Source organism: Myotis daubentonii, chromosome 4, assembly GCF_963259705.1.
Source record: "Myotis daubentonii chromosome 4, mMyoDau2.1, whole genome shotgun sequence".
Classification (NCBI taxonomy): domain Eukaryota; kingdom Metazoa; phylum Chordata; class Mammalia; order Chiroptera; family Vespertilionidae; genus Myotis; species Myotis daubentonii.
This window is the reverse complement of record NC_081843.1, coordinates 91,439,420-91,462,179: the sequence shown is the minus strand read 5'-3', so window position 1 is coordinate 91,462,179 and position 22,760 is coordinate 91,439,420. Positions and strand designations below refer to the sequence as shown.

General features: G+C 38.9%; 1 protein-coding gene across 15 annotated transcripts in view; it reads right to left on the bottom strand.

The window, feature by feature from the left end:
- Positions 1-22,760, bottom strand: part of ADCY2 (adenylate cyclase 2) — a 289,765-nt gene that overhangs the window by 52,240 nt on the left and 214,765 nt on the right. For all 15 annotated transcript variants that reach the window (XM_059694687.1, XM_059694692.1, XM_059694683.1 and 12 more), the window contains 3 exons: positions 20,330-20,399; positions 17,936-18,033; positions 8,156-8,240 (listed from right to left, as the gene is read on the bottom strand). In XM_059694687.1, coding sequence (XP_059550670.1) covers positions 8,156-8,240; positions 17,936-18,033; positions 20,330-20,399 — 253 coding nt within the window. The remainder of the gene's footprint in view (positions 1-8,155; positions 8,241-17,935; positions 18,034-20,329; positions 20,400-22,760) is intronic.

The following is a 22,760-nucleotide window of genomic DNA, read 5'->3' as shown; positions in this document are numbered from 1 at the left end:
CATGACCTCACAATAAAAAAAATTACAAACTACCTAAGACAATGGACCTCACAAGAAATACTCAACAGACATAAGAGATTATGGAATTAGCACAAGAAGATCTGTAGATATTATACCAATCTGAAATAGCCTATAAAATAAGATTGAAGGAATAAGTATGAGTTAGAGTCTTTAATAAATGAGCAGTTAAGAGAAAAATAATAGATGCTTTTTAAAAATGAGCCTTATAGACTCTCTGGAGATTAAAATGTGGATATTGACATTAAAAACTCAAGAGAGTTACTCTAAAGAGGATGTCTGTGAGGAATTACACATAAAACTGCACAGAAAGGCGAAGAGATGAAAAATATAAAAAAGACACTGATGCACAGAAGCTACAATACAAAGTTTCAACATACTTGTAATGAATGTTTGAGAAAAACAGGACAGAAAGACTGGGAAAGAGGCAAAATACAAGGAGATATGGGCGAACATTTTGTGGGCCTGGACAGAATATGAGCTCTGTGGTCGAGGCGACACACTGAGTCGCAAACAGGAAAAATAAAAGTAGACCTACACTTTAACAAAAGAAATCTATTGCCCATGATAGACAAATAATAAATACTACAAAAACAACCAGAAAGAAAAGACATATTATCTACCAAGGAACAGCCACTAGACTGTAGCTTTCTCCTGAGCATATTATTGTCCAGGAAATTACAGACTCATGTTTTCAAATTGTTATAAAAACTATCAAAACAGATGATTTTCCAAGACAAAAGGTAAGTGGATATTTTATGCACAGGCTGTCTCTGAAAGGATTAGAGAAGGAAGGAATAATCCTTTGAGAATATGGATACCGAGTCCTGGAGGAAGGAACGATATTCATGGAGAATGGTGAGAAATCGGCAAACAACGAGAATAAATAACAAATAATAAAACCAGTTTAAATTTAGAAAAATTTAAACAGTACTCTTTGTCTTTCTGTGTTATTTTATGGATTAGTTTTTCAGCTCTTATCACTCCTTCAGTATAACTATTGAAGTTTTTTTTAAAAAGTTTAATTTCTTCATTGTTTAAAGTATTACATATGTTTCCCTTTCCCCCCATTGACCTCTCCCCGGCCACTTCTACCCCCCCAGCATATACCCTCACCCTCCTACTGTCTGTGCCCATTGGTTATGCTTCTATTGAGTTTTTAATTTCAAGAAGATGAAAGATGGAAAAGAAGGATTAGATTTAGAGACTTAGCGCTTAGTCCCTGTATTCTTCAACAAGAAGATGGAGATAGTAATAGACTCCGTGAGTCATGTGCACAGTTACATGTTTTAAGTTAATCACCAAAAGAAAATAGAATTTATAATTTCCAAGTTGCTAGAGGGACTATAGGAGAATAAATAAATCCAATTGGTTCAAGAGAAGGCAGGAAAGGATAAAAAAGAAGTAGAAACAAAGAAGACACATGAGGGATAAAAAAAAAGCAAAATGAGTTTGTAGCAGTAATTATAATACACTGAAGAGTATGACACTCGTCAGGTAACAGAGGGGGATTTTGGGTCTGAGCCAATAACATAAAGCTGCATGTTGCTTATCACATGTACAACTAAAACCCGCATAAGGACAAGGACAAGCTGAAAAAAAAGATGGAAAAGGGACACTTTCTCTTGGAAAATACGAACCAAGAGAAAGCTGGTAGTTATATTGACATTAGAGAAAATAGACTTGAAGGAAAAACACTCCTGTGGGGCAGAAAGCTTTTCTACCAGCCGGTGTGTGACCGACTTTTCTTCCCCAGGAGACCTCGTACTTGTGCTTTCATCTCTGCCTGCAGCAAGGTCGGAGGCTGGCATCATATTATCTTCACTGTACAAAGCACAAGACGACCACGTCGAGAGGAAAAGGTCTTCTGACATTTTCTAACATTTTCATTTGGTGTATCTGGTGTACTTGTTCTAAAGGGTGCTTTGGTGTTGTTTCCTTGTGTGTGTGTGTGTGTGTGTGTGTGTGTGTGTGTGTTTTGGTAGTATTTTTCATTACAATCACTGTGCTCTATTTGTTACCGAGATGTAAGCCCACTTCATGTAGTTTAGAAAGTTAAACCTGGCAGAAAATGTACACATTATTATTATTATTATTACTATAACAGTTTTTTTTTTATTGCTGATTGTAATGAAAATGTGAACTTGAATCTCTTATTCTATGTCTTCGTTTCTTGGATAAAATGGATTGTTTTACCAAATAATATATATGAAAACCCTTTGAAGGGCTCATATATGTGAAAATGTTTTGCAAAGTATTAATATTAAGGGTACTTTCTTACTAGAATATTTCAGAGTCTACATATATTTGTAAGTTAACATTTTATTTCCATTTTATCACAAGTCTTTTAATGGAGTTATACTTTCCCCAGAGTCCAGTTTTAAATCAAATGGGACATCTGAAAAAATGTATTTTAGTAAATTAGACTAGAGGAGGAGAATACAAATGAGGTTCTATGTGAGGTTATCTTGACTTACGAATGTAACTGGAGGCCAGGTGCACAAATTTGTGCACCAATGGGGTCCCTAGGCCTGGCCTGCAGGATCGGGCCGAAACCGGCTTTCTGACATTCCCTGAGGAGTCTTGGATTGTGAGAGGATGCAGGCCAGGCTGAGGGACCCCACTGGTGCACTATCGGGGCTGGGGAGGGAGAAGGGAGGGCTCCAGGGCATGTCCAGCAAGATCACCTACCACTCAGAGCGTCTGCCCCCTGGTGGTCAGTGCATGTCATAATGAGTGGTTAAGTGGCCTTAGCATATCATTAGCACATTATGCTTTGATTGGTTGAATGGACGACTGGATGACTGGCCACTTAGCATATTAGGCTTTTATTATATAGGATTTTTATCAATGGGTGCTCAGCAGTCAACACAAGGCACCCTCAGTGCTGTGCTGGCCAGTGACCATGAACATAGACATCACTGTCTAGTGCTGGGCACTTGACTTGTTTGTTGGCGACTCCACATATAGACTGGCCCCCTGGAACCTGTCTCCAATTAATTTTAAGAATTCTCAGGCTAGATTCAGATTCTGGCTCTAACACCTACTTGTTGTACATTGCAGGGCAAGTTTGTAGCAAATGCGAGGTTCTGTCTCATTAACTGTAGAATGTGTGTTTCTTCTAAGGCAGCAGTTCTCAACCTGTGGGTCGCGACCTCTTTGGCGGTTAAACGACTCTTTCACAGGGGTTGCCTAAGACTATCCTGCATATCAGATGTTTACATTACGATTCATAACAGCAGCAACATTACAGTTATGAAGTAGCAACGAAAATAATTTTATGGTTGGGTCATAACATGAGGAACTGTATTGAAAGGGCCAGAAGGTTGAGAACCACTGTTAAAGAATTTTAACCGAGGGTAGGAAACCTTTGCAGATCTTATAATTAACACACTGATAATTATGAGCCTGCTCCAGTCTCCATTTCCATCCTCAAGAGATCTGCTCACAACTCCTTCTGCATTATTTTCCATGGGGGGAAAGTTCTGAATGATCAGAATAGGAAACTCACTGAAGCCCACGGCACCCCAGAGTCCTGGGTTCTGTTTCAGCTCTCGAGCTTACAACTCTGAAATGCCAACCAGCCTCTGCCATTGGAAGCTAAGTACCTCTGGAGGCACTGATGCCAAGGCGCCTAATGAGAGATGACATGAGGGGACTCCAGGGTGATGGGCCAGGATGTCCCTGGCCAGCAGCCTGCCAGAATTAGGAGCAGGGATGCAGCGATGGTGAGCTGAATTCAGAGCTGCCAGCAAGGAAGAACTGAGGGTGTGTGAGGACATGGTGGTACATTTTCTGAGCAGTGGTGCCAGGAGGTTGCATTTGGGTGCAACCCAACATTCCTTCAAGCTAACTGATATTAAATATTTATCTTGTGGTTCAAGTGCCTAAAGTACGATAATGAACAAAACAGGGCTGACGCAAACTCACTGAGGATCATTTCATCTAAAATAATACAAATAAGAATACCAAAGAGGAAGCCCAGTCAGCAGGCACTGGGAAAGCTGGCCGTGGGCTCCACAGGGCTGGGTTAGGAAGGTGAGAGGATCATTTCCAACTGAGGAGTCAGCCGGAAGCATGTCGGAGTCAAGGAATCATGGCGCATGTAAGGAAGGAGTTCCAAGGCAGCAAGATGGGGCCACTGTCACCACTGCTCTCTCGTTCACACATTCTTGTACACACAGAACCTGCTCCTTGCAAGGATGTCTTGAGAAAAGATTAACATGGGCTCTCAGGGGCCCCTGGGAATGATGGCGTTGGTGAGACAAGGAGATGCTACACAGAGCCTGCTGGGGGATGGGAGGAAGGAAGATAGAAATGATAGGAGTCCAGCAGCAGGGACTTAGCACATGCTATTCAACACAGTTCCGTGGTCGGCATTCTGCTGGGTTCACTGGGAGAGAGGAAGCAAGTGTAGGAAACAATGCTTGTCGTAAGGAACCTGCTCTAAATCAGGGGAGAAAGCAGCCGCACTCACAAAAAGGGGGTCAAATGAGCTGCCATGTAATCAAGGGCCAAGTTATGTGGTACAGACCCTAAGTCTCAGGAGCTCAAAAAAGGACACCTCACAAGGGCCGGGCAGTTTCTGAAAAGTTTTCTAGGAAGGCCAGCAAGCGTAGAGGGCACCCCCCTGGGCAAGAGCTGAGGAGTGGGCCACGGGGGCCGGGCAGGGGGAGCACGGCTGCCTTAGCCCCTAAGGCAGGGGTGAGGGAGGGGGGCAGTCTGGGCTTCTCACTGCAATACTGACACTAACAAATACATTTCCTGAAAAATTTCTTCAGAATGTGTCACTGAATGAACACCTGTGTGATTTTTTAATCAACAGGAAAAAATTGCATTTCATTAGCACTCTTACTTTTTTGCCCATTTTGATGTTTCTCCACTGGTTTTTAAAAAACCAAACCCAGTCATACAATGACCAATCAATTTTATTTACTTGCCATGTATGTTTTGTGTAACAGAGGGTAACAAAGGTAAAGCTCTTGGTGGAAAAATATCAGTCAGGCTCACCTTTTATCAACCTCCTTTATATGAAAGTATTTTACTTTAATTCTTCACACAGAGAATTTAATATCAATATTAGTATGAATACTGCCTTTGGCATTTATGTTTTCAGAAAGTTAACATAAGTTAATAGAAGGTGAGTCTGGGTTATTAAGTACTTTTTCATAAACTCAGTATTTAATCCTTAATTAAATGCACAGCATAATAAAACCTCATACAATTTGGTAGTTTTCAGGAGGCTAGGGAATGGGCAGTTAGGATGTAGCAATGTATTCTCCAAGATCACCAAGGAGTATTTGTGCTATGCATAGATTTTGCTTGAATTTGGAGGGTAGACAAGAAAGCATACAGAAAGCCTCCTTAGATTGGCTGTGCATTAATGTTTGATGTTTACAGTTAAAAAAATCCTTACAGAATCACATAAATAGTAAAAGGAACCTCTTATTGGAATGAGAAGAATTCCTTTTTGAATTTTACCAGGATTACCTCTGGATCAAGGATTCCAGCTGGCCACTGGGGGGAGACTCATTCACGGATCCTACTGATTCAAGTTTAGAAAGACCAGGCTGTCTTTAAGTCTTCCTGACCATTTTGTCAAAATACAGGCTCTTCTTGTGAGGCCGAGGCAGGCACCAGTTCATCTGCAGCCTTGAAATTTTTCTTTGAGACAACAAAGAGTTAAAAAGAACCCCTGAGCATCAGGTGTGTGGGTGTCAAGGTCTGAAAAGCCCCCCCCAGGAACTGGAGGAAGCAGGCATTGTGTGTGTGGGCTCTTTCTCCATTGCCCTGAAGGACCCCAGGGCGTACAGGAGGAATCAAGAGCCGTGAAAAGTTCCATGGTGAGGATGGATTATACTGAGGCTGAGAGCGGAGACTTTTTATGAGAGCAGAGCATTCCCACACAGACAGCAAAGTTGCTCTGCAGATTCATTTTTCAGCCTCCAGCCCTGTGTTCCTTTTTTACAGAAACTTGGTGGGAAGGAAAAAAAATGAACTTGAAACCCTAAATATACACTATGATCCCACACCTGAATGCCTTGGACTAGAAAATGACAACTATGGCTCCTGAGGCAAAATGATATAAGGTGCTTTACAGTGAGGTTTGGATTTCAAAAGAAGCACAAATGATAGTTCCTGTTCTAAAAACTTGAGAAATGGGCTTCCACATCCTTCTGGAGGCCAGGAAGACAGAGGGTGGAGCCAAATGCTTTCCACCTAAGGAAAATCTGAACGTAGAAAATCAGGCTTCTTTGTGTATGAAGCATTTTAGAACTTGACAAGGATTCCCACGGGTCAATATTTACCCAGTCCTCTCTTCTCTACAACCTATGGTATCTTCAGGGGATTTTCAAGAGATGCTGTGTGCATGCCAGGAAATCAGAAACCACAGTCTCACGTGTGGGAGAGTTTCCAATCCAATTTAAATAATCTAAACTATGATCCAGCAAATAGAAACCCACACACGTTTGTAAAGGTACAAGGCAGGGGAGGGCGACATGGAGACAGAGACATGCTTTGGAATCTTAGCACTTTTCGGGCAAAAGATTTCAGCACAGACTAGAATACAATGGACACGCGGGGCTCCAAGCCATTAAGAGGTCATTCTGTCACTGTACTGATGTTGCTGGAGGTAATGCTACCATATGTTTTTAAAAAGCAAAATGACATTACAATGAAGAAACACATGAAAAGGGTAAAACCAGGTAGAATGAGAAAAGTGCTCTCCTAGAAGCCATATCCTATGGGTGTAGCACAACCTTGAGAAGTGACCAGGAGCCCTGCACACTCTAGGTCTGCTTCCTTGGTTGTGTCATCTACTTGCTCTTGTCAAAGTCTAATTGGAAGAAATCATGACTTCAGAAATATGAAAAATATGAAATTTCCTTAACCTCACACATCTCATAAAATGCATTCATTCATTGGCAGATATTTTAAGGATTATTCCTATTTATTTTGTGTAACAAACTATTTGTGACATTAAAATTTTGGTTAACAAAAATAAGGGAAGTGTCTCCACAGAGGATGCCCATGAACTCTGCTCAAAAGTGGCCTCTCCTCTTTCAACCCATCTCCAATGAACAAAACGGAACATCAGCTCTCTTTTGTGACTTCTATCCCATTGCTGGTCTTCTTAGGATACTCTCATTGCTTTAGAGCAGCGGTTCTCAACCTGTGGGTCGCGACCCCTTTGGGGGTCGAATGACCCTTTCACAGGGGTTGCCTAAGACCATCGGAAAACACATATATAATTACATATTTTTTTGTGATTAATCACTATGCTTTAATTATGTTCAATTTGCAACAATGAAATTGGGGGTCACCACAACATAAGGAACTGTATTAAAGGGTTGCGGCATTAGGAAGGTTGAGAACCACTGCTTTAGACTCAAGTAGATTTACTTTTTATATCCAGAACTAGCATTTAAACCATAAGAGCTTGCAATGATTGCCTTAAGTTAAAAAACTGAAAAATATTTTTACATTTGCCATTTTGATGTTCTAAGATTTTATACCTGGAAAGTTGATATGAAAGATATATTTGGTTTGAGTTTTTTTTTTTTTAAATATATTTTATTGATTTTTTACAGAGAGAAAGGGAGAGAGATAGAGAGTTAGAAACATCGATGAGAGAGAAACATCGATCAGCTGCCTCCTGCACATCTCCCACTGGGGATATGCCCGCAACCCAGGTACATGCCCTTGACCGGAATCGAACATGGGACCTTTCAGTCTGCAGGCCGACGCTCTATCCTCTGAGCCAAACCGGTTTCGGCTGGTTTGAGTCTTAATTCTCCTGTATACTCAAAATCTCCCATTATACTTATATAGTCAGTTATAAATACTCTGAAAATGTTGAGAATATGATAAAAATTGCTGACAGAAGCAAGTGGACCTAACTACAATTTTATGATGTGACATCCAACATCTCAAATAATCTTCAAATTAGTGTCTTGGTTGTGTGTGAGCTGCGTCAGCTTGTATTTTTGGCAGATGACAGGAAGGACACATGTTTCTTTACTGGGATCTTTATGTCTTGAAATGGTAAGTCAATAACCTCCCTGTTTTAGGTAAGAAATCAGTTTTCATTTAATGAGCACAGTTTTCAAAGAAGTTCAATATTTGAAGTACCTACCAAAAGCTGTCCAGCAAAGCAGACAAAAAGTATAAAGGCAAGCAGGAGGAACGCAGCTCCAAAGGAGATCCCAAGGATGGAGGTTCTACAGGAAAGAGAAAAGAATGGGTTAGTGTGGGGAGAGTTTCTCTTATCCTGGAAAGCTGTCAGCCATATCTTCATCTTAATTAGGACTTAATTAAATGAGGACTTCAATCCTCACTAAAATTTTTGAGAAATGAAAATGAACGTAAAACAAAACTGAAAATATGTCCATAGAAAACCATGTCCACAGTTGTGTCTGGTTGACTTGTGATGATGGCTCATTAAAACCACCCTATACACAGTCCTTTATTAAAAAGTTATCTTTTTTTGGACTCACCTATGCAACTAGCACTTTCCGTCACTGTGTCCTCTTCCCTGCTGTTGATGTGTTGGCAGCTGCTGCCTCCAGAGCATTCTTACTCCTGTTCACTTAGGTAACCCTGAGTCTTCACCCTCCCCACTACAATTCAACCAGATTCAACTTCCTTAAAAAATAAATGCATCTAAGTGTTTTCTGAAGTTCTTCCAAGGTTTCACAGGCCCCGGCTTTTACATTCTTGCACGAGTCAATGAACACACAAGCTTTCTATGATCATGTGAACAATGTGCCTACTGAGTTACAGATTGTGCTACCAACAGGTTACAAGTATTTATAAGAATTATATACATTTCTGAGCAGTCCTTTAAAAAATTAAAAAATGAAAGCCTCTTAAGCTTTCATTTATTCCAAAGATAAAAGGGGTTGGGGGGATCAAAAGAGCAGAACTATAATGAATAATCAAAGATGAAATCCAAATGGAACACCAAGGAGAGGTCAGGTGTGTCTGAGACCATAATAAAATTCATGCCAATGACACTGGCTAGAGAAACTGAAGAGAGAGAAGAGCAGCAACACTCTGAATGTCAATAGACAGATGGAAGATCTAGATGCAAGTCAGCAACAAGTTGAAATAAATCTCTAGTGGGAAGGTGTTTATATACCAAATACACCTATTGTATTGACTCGGCTCATGCACCAGGCCTATGTTAGGCTGCAATGTTACAAAGATGATTAAGATGTCAACCACATTTTTAGCTGCTTACAGTCTAGTAGAGATAAGCACTGTTTGTCTCCTTACCTTCTAGAACATCCTTCCTTAAGACATCACTCCAGTCCTTAGACCCTGGTTGAGGCCACAGAGGCCCTGGCTGCCACCAGTTGCCCCAGCCTCATCATCTCCCCTACACAGTCTCAGAGCCTCCTGCTTAGACAAGACAGTGAGGAAGGAGGGGACTGTGAAGCAGTGCACACCTCAGAGGGATGGACTAAAGAGGAACACGGTAATTCATCTGCTGAACTTTTGTTTGCCACCTTTCTCATCCATTTTATTCTTGTAAAATAAGCTCTCAAGAATTTCATTTGACTCTATGTTCACCTGGTTTCTTTTGAATATCAAGGTAATGCCAGCCTCATAAGGTTGAGTTCAGAAACATTATTTCTTTTTCTTAGGTCCGAAACTGTTTAGATAACAAACGAGTAACCATTTACTGAAGGTTTGGTAAATCTCAACTATAAAACCATCTGATGAGGTGATGGTGATGATATGATGATACGATGACACAAATCAACATCCATAGATCCTTTACTACATGCCAAGCACTCTTCTAAGGACTTTATATGTATAGTTAATTTACTCCTGGATAGAAGTTAATATTATCACCTCATTTTACTGATGAGAAACTGAAACCCAGATATCTTAGGAGACTTGCCTAAAAGCTATTTCTCTATTAAGTTGTGTGGGTGACGTTTGTGTTCATGAAATTGTGCTGGGGTCCAACCCCAGCAGGTCCAGGGGTCCCCAAAGGCGTGGACAGAGTCGGCGAAGAAGGAATGACACGGAGACAGCATTCAGTTGATCAGCAGCCTAGCCAGCCCAGATCTCCAGCCAAGTTCTGGTCTGGATCTCCAGAGAGGTTCTGCTTAGGATCTCCAGAGAGGTTCTGTCCAGGTTCTCCAGTCAGGTTCAGTCACCAGGTTCTAGTCAGGCTCTCCTGCCAATCTCCGCAGTCAGGTTCAGTCCAGGATCCCCTGCCATGCTCTCTCGCCAGGCTCCGCCTCCAGGCTCCGAGGCCAATCCCTGTCCAGGATCCTCTGGCATGCTCTCTCCAGCGAAGTTCTGTCTCTAGAGAACGTTCTGTGTAGGTTCTGTGCCTAGGCTCTGTCTCTCTTGGTCCTGTCTTCCAAGCCCTGTGACTTGCTGTCTTGTTACATCTGTATTTATACCAGTTCATTCAATCCTATCAATCTCTATTACAAAGGTTAGGGCGTTTCTTATCTCCATTCCAGGGAGTAAAGATTATGTAGCTTAAGCATGATTGTTCATAGTTAAAGTGATTAATTACCCGCCTGGCACTTAGTTGAGGGGTTTTATTCCCTCCCTAACTTCAGGGGAAAATCCCTACTTGGGGAAACAACCTTTCTCATAGAGGAGACCTTGGTTAAAACACATAGTGCCAGGAAGGTGAGCAAACATTTTAAGAACAGTATGCCATATATGCCAGGTCCCTTGAAACAGCAAGGATGGACCGGCTCCCAGCAAAATTGTATTCCTGATCCATGATTAGAAGTAGATATGTCACATTTATGTCATGTTTACTGGTTCTATTTTTTAAGTCAATTTTGAAAATTTTCCTAGAAAGTTATCCATTTTATTTAGATGTTCAAATGTAAAATATATTATTTTGTTGAAAATTTTAAAGTCTCCATATTTGAAGTAATTTCTTTTTGTACTAAATCTTATTTTTATCTTTTTTCTTTAAATCAGACTTTTGAAACTTTGCATGTTTGTTGATTTTCTCAAAGCTTTTGGAATATTATTAAAGTCTATGCATTCTGATAGTTTTTTAGATTATTAGTTTCTGATTTAACTTCAAAAAAATCCGTCTTCATTTAAACTTAAATTGCTCTTTTGCTTAATTGTCACTTGTTGCTAATCTTTTGTATTTTCAATAAATGTATTTAAGCACATAAATATTCCCATAATTACCACTTTAGCCAAATCCCATAGCTTTGATTTATAGCAACTCAATTGTCATTCTTTTCTAAAAGGCCTGTAATTTCAATTTCAATTTCCTTTTAATACAAGAGTAATTCAGAAGTCTAACTTATAACTTCTACAAAGAGGCTATTTTTGGTCTGTTCTTGTTATTTCTAATTTCAACAGATTTGATTAGAGATTGTGCTTATTATTTATACTTTGACAGTTTATTTTTCTTCTAGGCTGTGATCAACAGGCTTTACTTCTATGATGGTTTATGGCTTTCTAAAAATGATATGTATTTTCTATTTTTCTGAAAACAAAGCATGTTCTCTAAATATATCTATTCAGAGGGCCTAAATATATCTATTCAAATCCCCAGTGGGCTGACTTATTGACTCAATTTAGTCTGTCAATTTTAGAATGCATTAAGATTTCTAAATAGGATTGTGGATTTGTCAATATATCCGAACATTTTAATAGTTTCTCTTTATTTACTTCAAAGAGATGCTGGAGTGCACAAAGATTTATGATTGTTAAACTTTCCTGGTACCTTGCATTTGAATTCTGTATTGTCAGAAATTTATATTACTGCTGCCTTCTTTTTTCTGTAAGCTGTTTCTCAAAATAACTATTTTCCATCTTTATTTCCAAACTTTCTCTTTTAATTTTAGGTTGATCTCCCATATTTAATACAAAAGTGTGGCCTTTGATTTGTAGCCTCAATCTTTGAGCTTCTGTCCATGAATAGGATATTTTTATCCATTTACACTTATAAAATTCATTAATATTTGAGCAGTTCCTTCCATCTTGTTTTCTTAAAATGTATAGTAGGATTCATACAGAAAATCACCTGCATGTGAAGTTTTGTGTGAAGATTTTAAAAAAATCAAATTTAATAAATTTAATATGTACATACACATTTAAATGGTCTATTCTATATGTATCAGGTTTTTTTAAAAATATATTTTATTGATTTTTTTACAGAGAGGAAGGGAGAGAGATAGAGAGTTAGAAACATCGATGAGAGAGAAACATCGATCAGCTGCCTCCTGCACATCTCCTACTGGGGATATGCCCACAACCCAGGTACATGCCCTTGACCGGAATCGAACCTGGGACCTTTCAGTCCTCAAGCCGGTGCTCTATCCACTGAGCCAAACCGGTTTCGGCAGTCAGGTTTGATAGACTCTCCTTCCAATGAATTTTTCCATTTCATCTAATTTTAAATCTTGCTGGCCTCGAGTAATTTATAACATTCCATATTTATCCTGCCAATGTCTGTAGGCTCTGTAGTGGATTCCCTTTTATTCCTTATATTATTAGTTTGGGTGCTTTGTGATTATCTCTTTTTCTTTCTTGATCAGTTTGGTAATGGTTTAGCAATAATTAAACTTTTTCAAAAAATCAACTTTTGGCTTTACTATTTCTGTATTGATTGGTTTCTATTTTATTGATTTTTTCTTCCTTCTTTACCAATTATTCCCTTCTACATTCTTGATTTGCTCTTTGTTTCCTGGATTCCTAAATTGGAAACTGAGACTTTTTATTTTAATTGTTTCATTTTCTTTCTTTCTTTGTTTTTAGCATTTGAAAGCTACAAATTCCTCTCTAAATGATTGCTTTAAGTACATACCAGATAATTTGATGTTGTTTTGATATACAAAACACTTTCTAATTTCTCTTGTGATTTCTTTTTCAAATGTATATAATTTAACAATAAAAAGATTGAATAAATTTTGAAAAGATTTATTAATAAAGATGGAAACAATAAAAATCTTGCTCATTGCTCCAGGAATATATGTATGCTGGGGCTACTCCTATTGAACATTATACCGGAAGAGCTAGCCAGGGAAATTAGGCACAAAAATAAAATAAAGGTATCAGATTGGAAACAAACAAGTAAAACTATCTCTACTTGTAGATGATACGATCTTGTATTTAGAATATGATGTCACAACCTGGCATTCAGACCCAGAGTGGCTCGAATTCTCACTGACATGCTCAACCTGAGGCTGTCTCGTTCTCCTGTCTACGGTGCACAGACCCTCTTGTTCAGTTGGAGGTACCCTTTATCTCAGGGAACAGAAATACCACCAAGCAAAGTAATGGCTGCTCAAAAGCTCTTAATTATAACCATTTATCATGCCTGTTCTATCAAAAGCATGTTCAGGCCCATTAAGCATACCATGAGGTTATATAACATAACCAATTTTAATTAACATTCTGGTTGCAAAGCTGTTTCTTTTTAAAACCCAAGTATAACTGATTTATGTACTTACTGAAAAGCAAAGCTGACTCCTCCCTGTCATGAGGCAAGGAAAGTCGCATTTTTTTTAGTGAGGATTTTCGACTTTGGCACTTTAATCAAGTATATTGTTACAGTAAATGGAAAAGGCTGATTCAGGACTAGGTCCTTTCTCCTCTCTGGTTTTTCCCAGCCAGTTCATTGCTTAAAGATGGTTCTGACAGGGGCAAGGAAGCACGTTTGCTGAGAAAGAAACCAGCAGAGATTACAGACTCCTCCCCCACCAAAAACGTCTGAAAGTTATATTAGTTATAAACCATTTAAATGGGTAAACAAAGCCTTTCTCTGGAATTCCAGTTAGTGCCACGGCTCTCTTCCCTCTGTGCTCTCACTTCTCCTCCCCCAAGTAGTGATATGGGTCCCTCCATCAATGCTCTGCGAACCTCCGACACATGGATTTAGCAAAGACGATGAGAACTGAGGGAACTCACAGACCCTCAATAAAAGAAGTAATAAATAATATACATCATTAAGAAGAAAAATGAAGAAAGGAATTTTTAAAAAGCATCGATGAGCAAAGAATTGGTAAACAATATGGGTAAATCTAAATAAATATTGACTATAATTACCATCTGGACCTAAAATGATAAGAAATAATTATAGAAGAAATATAACGAATACCTTTAAAATTTATTAAGTTAAAAACCATATATTTCCTTTTAACTTAATAAAGAAAAAAAATCTCACATCAATCCTTTAGAAGTTAGGAAGGGAAGTGGAGAACAAAAGAAAAGCAAGGTAAATAAAAATAAGAGGGTAAAGCGGGTCCACATATATCAAAGAAAAAATCAAAATACAAATAAAATAAAGCATATATATAAATTAAAAAAAAGGTAATATGCAAATTAGGCTGGGACTCCGTAACTGGTCACGACCAGACAGGAGGAGGTTGCGCACGCAGGTGAGGCCTGGAACGGAGAGGGAGACAGAGGCAGGGGGGCCTGCTGGAGCTGGTGTGGCGGACCCAGGCAGGGGGGCCAGTGCTGCGCAAGTCAGGTGCAGGTCCCAGCCCCCTGCAGGGTGCCTCCTTGCACGGCAGGAGGCGGGGCACTTCCCTGCGTGATTTCAATCACGTGCTGGGCCTCTAGTATTAATATAAAGATAGCAGTTTAAACCTATTAAAAAACAAACAAAATAAAATTGGTGCTGTCTACAGGAAGCTATCCAAACAATAATGGCCCCAAGAACATAGAAACGTATCTACAGTAAATATACCACGAGGTTAACATTTGTGAAATGTGCGTTTTATGCACATGCATGCTTATTATCTTATGCTCTGTACTTTTCTGTATGTTTGAAGTATTTCATAGCAAGAATTTTTTTAAGAAGAAAAAAGTGAGGCTGCTAACATGAAAGAAAAATGAAGGGAAAAGACTAATATAATATAATATAATATAATATAATATATAATATAATACAATATAAAGCTGGTACAGGAGGTGCAGTTCTCAGCTACAAAGGGACTTGAGACTCAATATGTTAGCCCCATATCAGGAGGAGGCTGGAGACCAACAGGCAGTCACATGGGCAGAATGAGATTGAGCCTCAATAAAAATTCTGGACACCAAAGGCTTGGGTGAGCTTCCCTGGCTGATGACACTTGGTGGGCACTGCCACACATGGTGGCTGGGAGAAGGTAATCCCTCTCTGCTCCCTTGGGAGAGAACAGCCAGAAGCTCTGCATTTGGGCCCCTCCTAGACTCCGCCCTGTGTGTCTCTTCCTTAGGCTAATTTTAATGTACGCTTTCCCTGTAATAAGTCACTCAGTGAGTTACACACACGCACACACACACACACAAAGTTTCAACTCTTTTTATTTGAGGAGCCTGCTGGCCCTCCTCTGAACTTTCTGACTGCCAACATAAAGAGGGAAATGCAACCAGCACAGATTTCACAATGTTCACACTCGAAGTCTAACTTGTTGCTCAAGAAACACATAATAACTGGCGATGATAGAATGGTCTGCCATAATTAAATAACATATGTATGGGTCCTCATAAAGAAACAATGCAATAAAAGAGAGACACGAAAATAAAAGCAAAGACAGAGCAGACATCTCCTTTTAAAAGTATAATGCCATGAAATGTTCTTCTTGGTCCCTGGAAGTCTGTCATCTTTGACTTCATCTTTTTTTGTTTTGTTGTTTTGTTTCGTTAATCCTCGTCCGAGGATATTTTTCCATTGATTTTTAGGGAGAATGGAAGAAAGAGGGAAAGACAGAGGGAAACATCAATGTGAGAGAAACACATCGATTGGTTGCCTCCTACATGAGCCCCCACCAGAGCCCGGGCTGGGGAGGAGCCTATAACCAAGGTACATGCACATGACTGGAATCAAACCCAGGACCCTTTGGTCTGGATGCCAACACTCTATCCACTGAGCCAAACGAGCTAGGGCATCTTTGACATCATCTTTTAAAATGCTGACTCACTTTCCTCTCTTCCAACTCCTTCCAGTGGGTGATAAACTAATTATGATGTAGAAAATATAAAAAGTACTTATTAGGAAGATACAGAAAATGAATGAATTTATCTACTTGAGAGTAATAATAAGGGTCCATTTCCCTTGGTAGTACTTGTATCATCTATATAACTTTTTTTAAAAAAGAGAATGTTTTATTATTTTGCTCTCTGAGAAGATTGTATAAATTTTTAATCCAAATACATGACAGAGATGTAAGAACTTTTTTTTTTATCCTCACCTGAGGATATGCTTCCATTGATTTCAGAGAAAGAGAAAGGGAGAGGGAGAGAGTGAAACATCAATCAGTCGCCTCCTGCACATGCCCAGACCAGGAATTAAACTTTCAATCTAGGTATGTGCCCTGGCCAGAATCAAACTCACAACCTTTTCGTTGTATGGAACGATGCTCCTACCAACTGAGCCACCCGGCCAGGGCAATGCCCAGCCTATAAGCCTTGTGCATGCTGGGACCATTGTTTCTCTCTTGAACCATGTGGCACAGGCCTGGCACTTAGAAGGAACTTAATTTGTTAGCTTTTTAAAAAATAAAAAACTTGTAAATTGACATTAGCAAATTTCACTTAAATTTTAGAAGAACTTGCCGAAACCGGTTTGGCTCAGTGGATAGAGCGTCGGCCTGCGGACTGGAAGGTCGCAGGTTCGATTCCGGTCAAGGGCATGTACCTGGGTCCCCGGTGGGGGATGTGCAGGAGGCGGCTGGTCGATGTTTCTCTCTCATTGATGTTTCTGACTCTCTGTCTCTCTCCCTTCCTCTCTGTGAAATATCAATAAAAAATGTATTTAAAAAAAAAAATTTTAGAAGAACTCAATTTGCCCACACATTTTAATGCTAACTTATGGGGGTGGGGAAATCTAGTGGGAACCCTTTCCTAAAAGGGGTCTGATAGTTTTGGATTGTACATAGATGAGTAATATTTTGATTTGTTATAGCTCTATAAAGCCTTTGAATGGGCTCAGTGTCCAGAAGAATATCCTCTCGAGTACAGAGAGAAAGACAGACTTTTCATTTCTAGTTTGCTTTCTATCAATGAGACAAAATGCAACCCAGCCTTAGCAATTCAAGTTGCCCACAAATGCTGGCTGTGCCCCAGAAGTTAAATGCAAATGCTCTAAATTATACTAAATTAAAAATGATTGCTTTGCCTTAACAGAGTAGGTAACAATAAGGGGAAAGAACATTTATCTTAAAATTTATGTCTATATCTCCATTTATCAAAAGACAAGAGATTTGTTTTCTTTTTCTTTTAGACTGTAGAATGGGAAAAATCTGTTTCTTTAAAGGAAGTCAGTTGGTGTACATTTCATTCATTAAGAAGGTGAGGGAGAAAGACAATCCAGGAATCATAGAGTGACTGGATTTTCACCAATAGGTGGGGCTAGCAGGAGTCCACCCCAAAGTGTGAACCTGTGAAATCCAGCTCATCGGGTTTCTCTTGTCTGTTTCAGGTCTGTCCTGGGAGAGGCAAGTTGGACAGTGACCTATAACATTCAGAGATGGGGGTAGGGCCTGGACTTCATGGAGAAGACTGTGAAATCAGAATGAATGGGTGGGCTAAGGGTGCCCAGAGCAGGTTTTGTCCTTTCAATATACAATGATGTTATTTGTACATTAGAAACAACATCAGGCAATTTTGCCTTTTTTGGTAAAGTTTTCCTGGGCTATATTTCTTAAACTGGGCATCAGAATAATATGAAAATCAAAGCAGAAGGAAACACTGGAACACGAATCCACATGTCCACTTTGAAAATCCACTATTTCTATAACTAAACATGATGCATGGAGACCACTTAACTTCACAGATCCTGAGGTCTACCCCTTCCACCATCACTGTGGTATGGCACATAACCCCTCTGTTTAGAAACTACCATCTCCACACACCCTTAAGCATCATGGGCCAGTAGGATGGTACCAGATGAGAGTCCCAATGGAGAACCACAGGCACTTACTTTGGTAACACGAGAATCTGCACGATAAAGATGCAGAAGAAAATGAGGCAAGCACAGGTCACGTAATATTTGAACGCTGGCAGTGCCGTGGCTCGGTACTAAGGGGGAGAAGGAGGAAACTGTGAGTGGCAGTTCAGTAAGAGCAGGGCTGTAGCAGTCATCTAGCAGCCTAACTCTACCCAGTTCATGCATCACACTCCTGCATTATAGAGTGTGGGACAAATGAGCTGAGGACGATGGCTGTTCATCCCCGGCAATGAGTACTTCCTCCCTCCAAATGAGCTGTAACTTCCAAAGACCGTGACTTATATAAGCCGGCCTGTTCAGAAACCCATTTAAAGGTAAGTGAATCAATCACTCCATCAAGGAGAGAGAGCACCTGACAAGTGAGTGACTGATGGACCAGTGAACTGAGTGAACTGTGCGGGAGCCCTGGTTCCCTTGTAGCCCACAGTTATTTGGGGAAAGCAAATAAATTTTCACTTAATATTTCACTTTTGAATGCTACTGAGAAAATGTAATTTCCTCCTTCAATTTACTAGTTTTAGTCTTTTATTTTGTTATTTATTTTAGTGCTACTTAGAGGTAATGTGTAAATTTACAAGCTAGAGAAGCCCGGCGGGCTTTGTCTAGGTCCACATTCATTCTGTTTGCTTGTCTGAGCCTGGCTGATGGACATTCTTTCCACTTGTCCACGCGGCTTTCGATCCCACTCAGGACTGTACACTGACCAGTGTAGCTGCCCACCTGGGACTGCCCCTGCCTGAGTTATGCAGGAAAAACGACAGCCAAAGTTGCAGCTGAGACTAGACTGCTTCTCAAAAGAGTTTTATAATAAAATGAAAGGAAATAAAGTTTCTGTGGCCATGCTATTGAGACCCCCGGACAATACTGGCAGGCTGCATTAGCTGTATCTGCACAGACTGCTCCCCAAGTTATGGGAAGTTATAGTATGAATTGCTGGGGTTTTAGCCACTGGGGTTTTAGCCACTGGATCTCTGGGTGGTGAATTGAAGTTTCTCTTCCTTGCTTCCTTGCTACCTTGTATATCCTTCCTGCAGGGCTGAAGAGCAGGCTGGGGATAGATGGACAAAATGCAAGCTTAAATCTCAATGCTCTCTCAACCTCGCCTGAAAGTTGGCCTCTGCAAATATGTCCTCATGGGCAATGTAAGCAAAAGTGGCATTTTAAAACGACGATCACCTTCTATTTGCTAGAATGTTTTTCTGATGAATTTTGTGACTTACTAGCCGGGATAATTTACACGTTGATGAAGGAGCTACATTAGCAAAAGCGCAGAAATGTGATTACATTCTACGCATTCAATTATATCCTTATCTTTTCCCTTCTGCTGGGCTTTGTGCAGAGCTATGAGTTGTAGAATTAATAAAGGAGATGGACTTCTACCAGGAAGGGACTGCTTTACTATTTACACATTAAGTAACCATCAGTATGTGTTAAAGTTATTGAAGGAAAAAATGGTCAAAATAATAGTAATGAATTATATAAAACATCAATTTGGTAAACCATCTGTAGTCAATATGTTGACTTAGAAGCAGACAATTGATCTTCTTGACCACTAGTAAAAAAAGAAAATTTTGGTGTAACTGCATAATCCAACCCTGATGAATTTTGGGAGAAATTTTGGTATTTGATTTTTTTCTGTTCAATATCCATAAAACAATGAACTGAATTCCCTTAATAGCATTTTAAATACAGTAGCTTTTGTTCAAACTAAGACTGTAATTACATGGTTGGATAATAAAAATCGCCTCTAAAGTGTTTCTTTTTTGTATCAACACAAAACAAAAGGCAAATCAAATTAAGCTGACCTAGAGCAGTTGTCTTTTCTATAATAATTATTTAATTCATTTTAGAAAATCCATGTTAAACTTGACATGTAAAAATTAAATGTCTGCTTATTATGTGTGCCTGAAATAGCTCTTACTTTATGAGTCATAATGTGAAAGTATTTAGATGCAACAAAACCTAAAAGTTTGAAGTTCCTTCTCCCAAACACGTTGACTGTAAATCTCATTTTTTTTGGTCAAAAAGTTGAAATAATTTGTGCAAAGTCACTGTAAATTTATCAGGAAGAATTTGTTTAAACCACGCTCCTTTCTTTAAGCTCCCAATCTCAGACGTGTTCCAGACATCATATACCACCGGGAGTATTGAGAATGATGACTAGCCAGAGATGAACCTTGGTTCCAAGAACTATGACAAAACAATATATGCATGGAAGAATTGTAGAAAAGGTGGAAAGAGTTGGAGATAGCTAGAGGCAGCTTAAATGTCACAAATAAGAAAACACATGAGTATAATTTTATGAAGAAATTTGAAAAACTAAAATGTCATAAAAAATGATTGATTTTAAAGAAAAATATAGCTTACCTCTTTTTCCAGTATTTTATTGTAGAAAAGCAATGAGATTCTCTGAATGTCTTCGGACTTGAGCCATTGCCTAGAAATAAAAAGGGCAGACATCATAAAACAAAACCTCCAACCAAACATCTGGAACTACTTTTAAAAAAGTCACTTGCATTCTTCTTTCTTTATTGTAAATCATCCAAAATTGAATATTTTAAAAAAGGTACAATGCCAAATAACTGGATATGGAATCCGCAAATATAATATTCCTATTCACACTGCCCTCCTTGAAAAATTTGATATTAACAACCATCTGTTGTACCAGCTTGAAACTCAAGTTATCCTAATTAACTAACTAGGGATTCAAGTACGTTATTAAATGTGTTCCCTGATGTTTTACTGAAATCACATGGGAGTGTCATGTCCTGAAGCATTTGGTCCACAGAGAAGCACCGTATTTCTGCGTCTATACCAAGCAACACATCACAGAATGTCAAACCCATTTAGAGTCCCTTCAAGTTCTGGGCAAGGAGATTTTGCTTCTTTTACCCTTACTGAAAATACTTTCATTGTTATGTTATGTTTTGTTTTCTTTATAATATTTTTTCAATTAAATGCATATAATTACAGTTGACATACAATATTATATTAGTTTCAGGTGTACGACTAGTGATTAGACATTTATATAACTTATGAAGTGGTCCCTATGATAAATCTAGTACCCGTTTGACACCACACATAGTTATTAACATATTATTGACTATATTCCCTATGATGTACTTCACATCCCCTTGACTATTGTAACTACCAATTTGTACTTCTTAATTCCTATACCTTTTTCACCCATCCCTCAAGCCCTCTTCCATTTGGCAACCATCGAAGTGTTCTCTGTATCTATGAGTCTGTTTCTGTTCTGTTTGTTCATTTATTTCGTTTTTTAGATTTCACATGTAAGTAAAATCATCGTTATGGTTTTTTTATTTCTATAAAATAAAAATAGTATTTGAACATGTTTTACAAAAATATCAGTTGAAAATACTAATATAAGAATCAAGCAGTTCAGATCACTAATATTATATTAACATAAACACATGTGAATAAATACATACATATCACTCCGATGTTAAAAAAATAAAATTATATGGAAGTATGCACGCTTACTCATTGGTTGACTCACAAAAATCTATCTTAAGAAAGTAGTTGAAATAGAGAGCTTAATGACAGAACTTTTCACTGGAATGCTCTATATAATCACAAGCTAAGCGGAGACACCAGACATATGACCAAGCAAGCCGGGTGCGCAGTGCCTGATATAATCATGCATTTGGCCATAAAATTAACATAAATTTTCTGAAACAAAGTTAAGTAAAAAAAAAAAATTGAAATCTGTGCATCAAGAAAAATATCTAAAAATAAACACCAACAACTGGCTTGAGTCATTAAATGATGAATTTATATTTCTCCATTTCTCCTTTCCTAACTTCTCTTAAATATGTTTATAATTACAAATATAATAACCTGAATTATAATTAACATGCATAGATATGTATATTTCTACAAGTATATATAACCTTATGTCTACATCTATATATATGGGAAGAGAGAACCTATACATATATGAAAACATTGGAGATAAAATGGTATTTTACATAAAATTCCAAAAAAATTATATCTGTTCAAACAAAAATCAATTCTCATGAATTTATTAATATAGAACTTTCCAATCCATTGTGCACCTGCCTATGGATTTGGGCTCCTTGAGAGGCATTCGGGAAATAAAGGGTGAAGGCCTTTGAGGATCCAGGAGAAAAGGCCAGGTGAACTGTTACACTTAATCCAGGAATCAGTCACTTACTGATTTCAGATTTTGGGCCCCTAAGTGTACATGAGGTCTCAGATTTGGGTTAATGACAAGTTACCCCAGGAGACCAGCACGTCTGGGGAGGGAAATCTCCAGGTCTATGTGGATATGCTGTGCCTGGAAGCCCTGGAGAGTTAGGAAGACTCTCATGGTGCCGACCATGATGAGTGTGAATGTCCCACAAGACTCAACGACAAGACTTGCACTGAAGTCAGTCATGTGTCCCAGAACAATCACCATTAAAACTGGGAACCATATATAACAATACTTAAAAAATATATATTTTTATTGGTTTTAGAGATGAAGGGAGAAAGGGAGAGAGATAGAAGCATCAATGATGAGAGAGAATCATCGATCGGCTGCCTTCCACGTGCCCCCGCCTGGGGATCGAGCCCATAACCCAGCACGTGCCCTGACAGGGAGTTGAACTGTGATCTCCTGGTCCATAGGCTGATGCTCAACCACTGAGCCATGCCGACCAGGCAATAATACTTTTTGATTCAAGGGTATAATCTTTAGATTCAGGGAAACAGACATTTTGGCAGTTCTTATTATTACATTAGCTGCAGAAATATGTAATTGTCCTCTTTTATG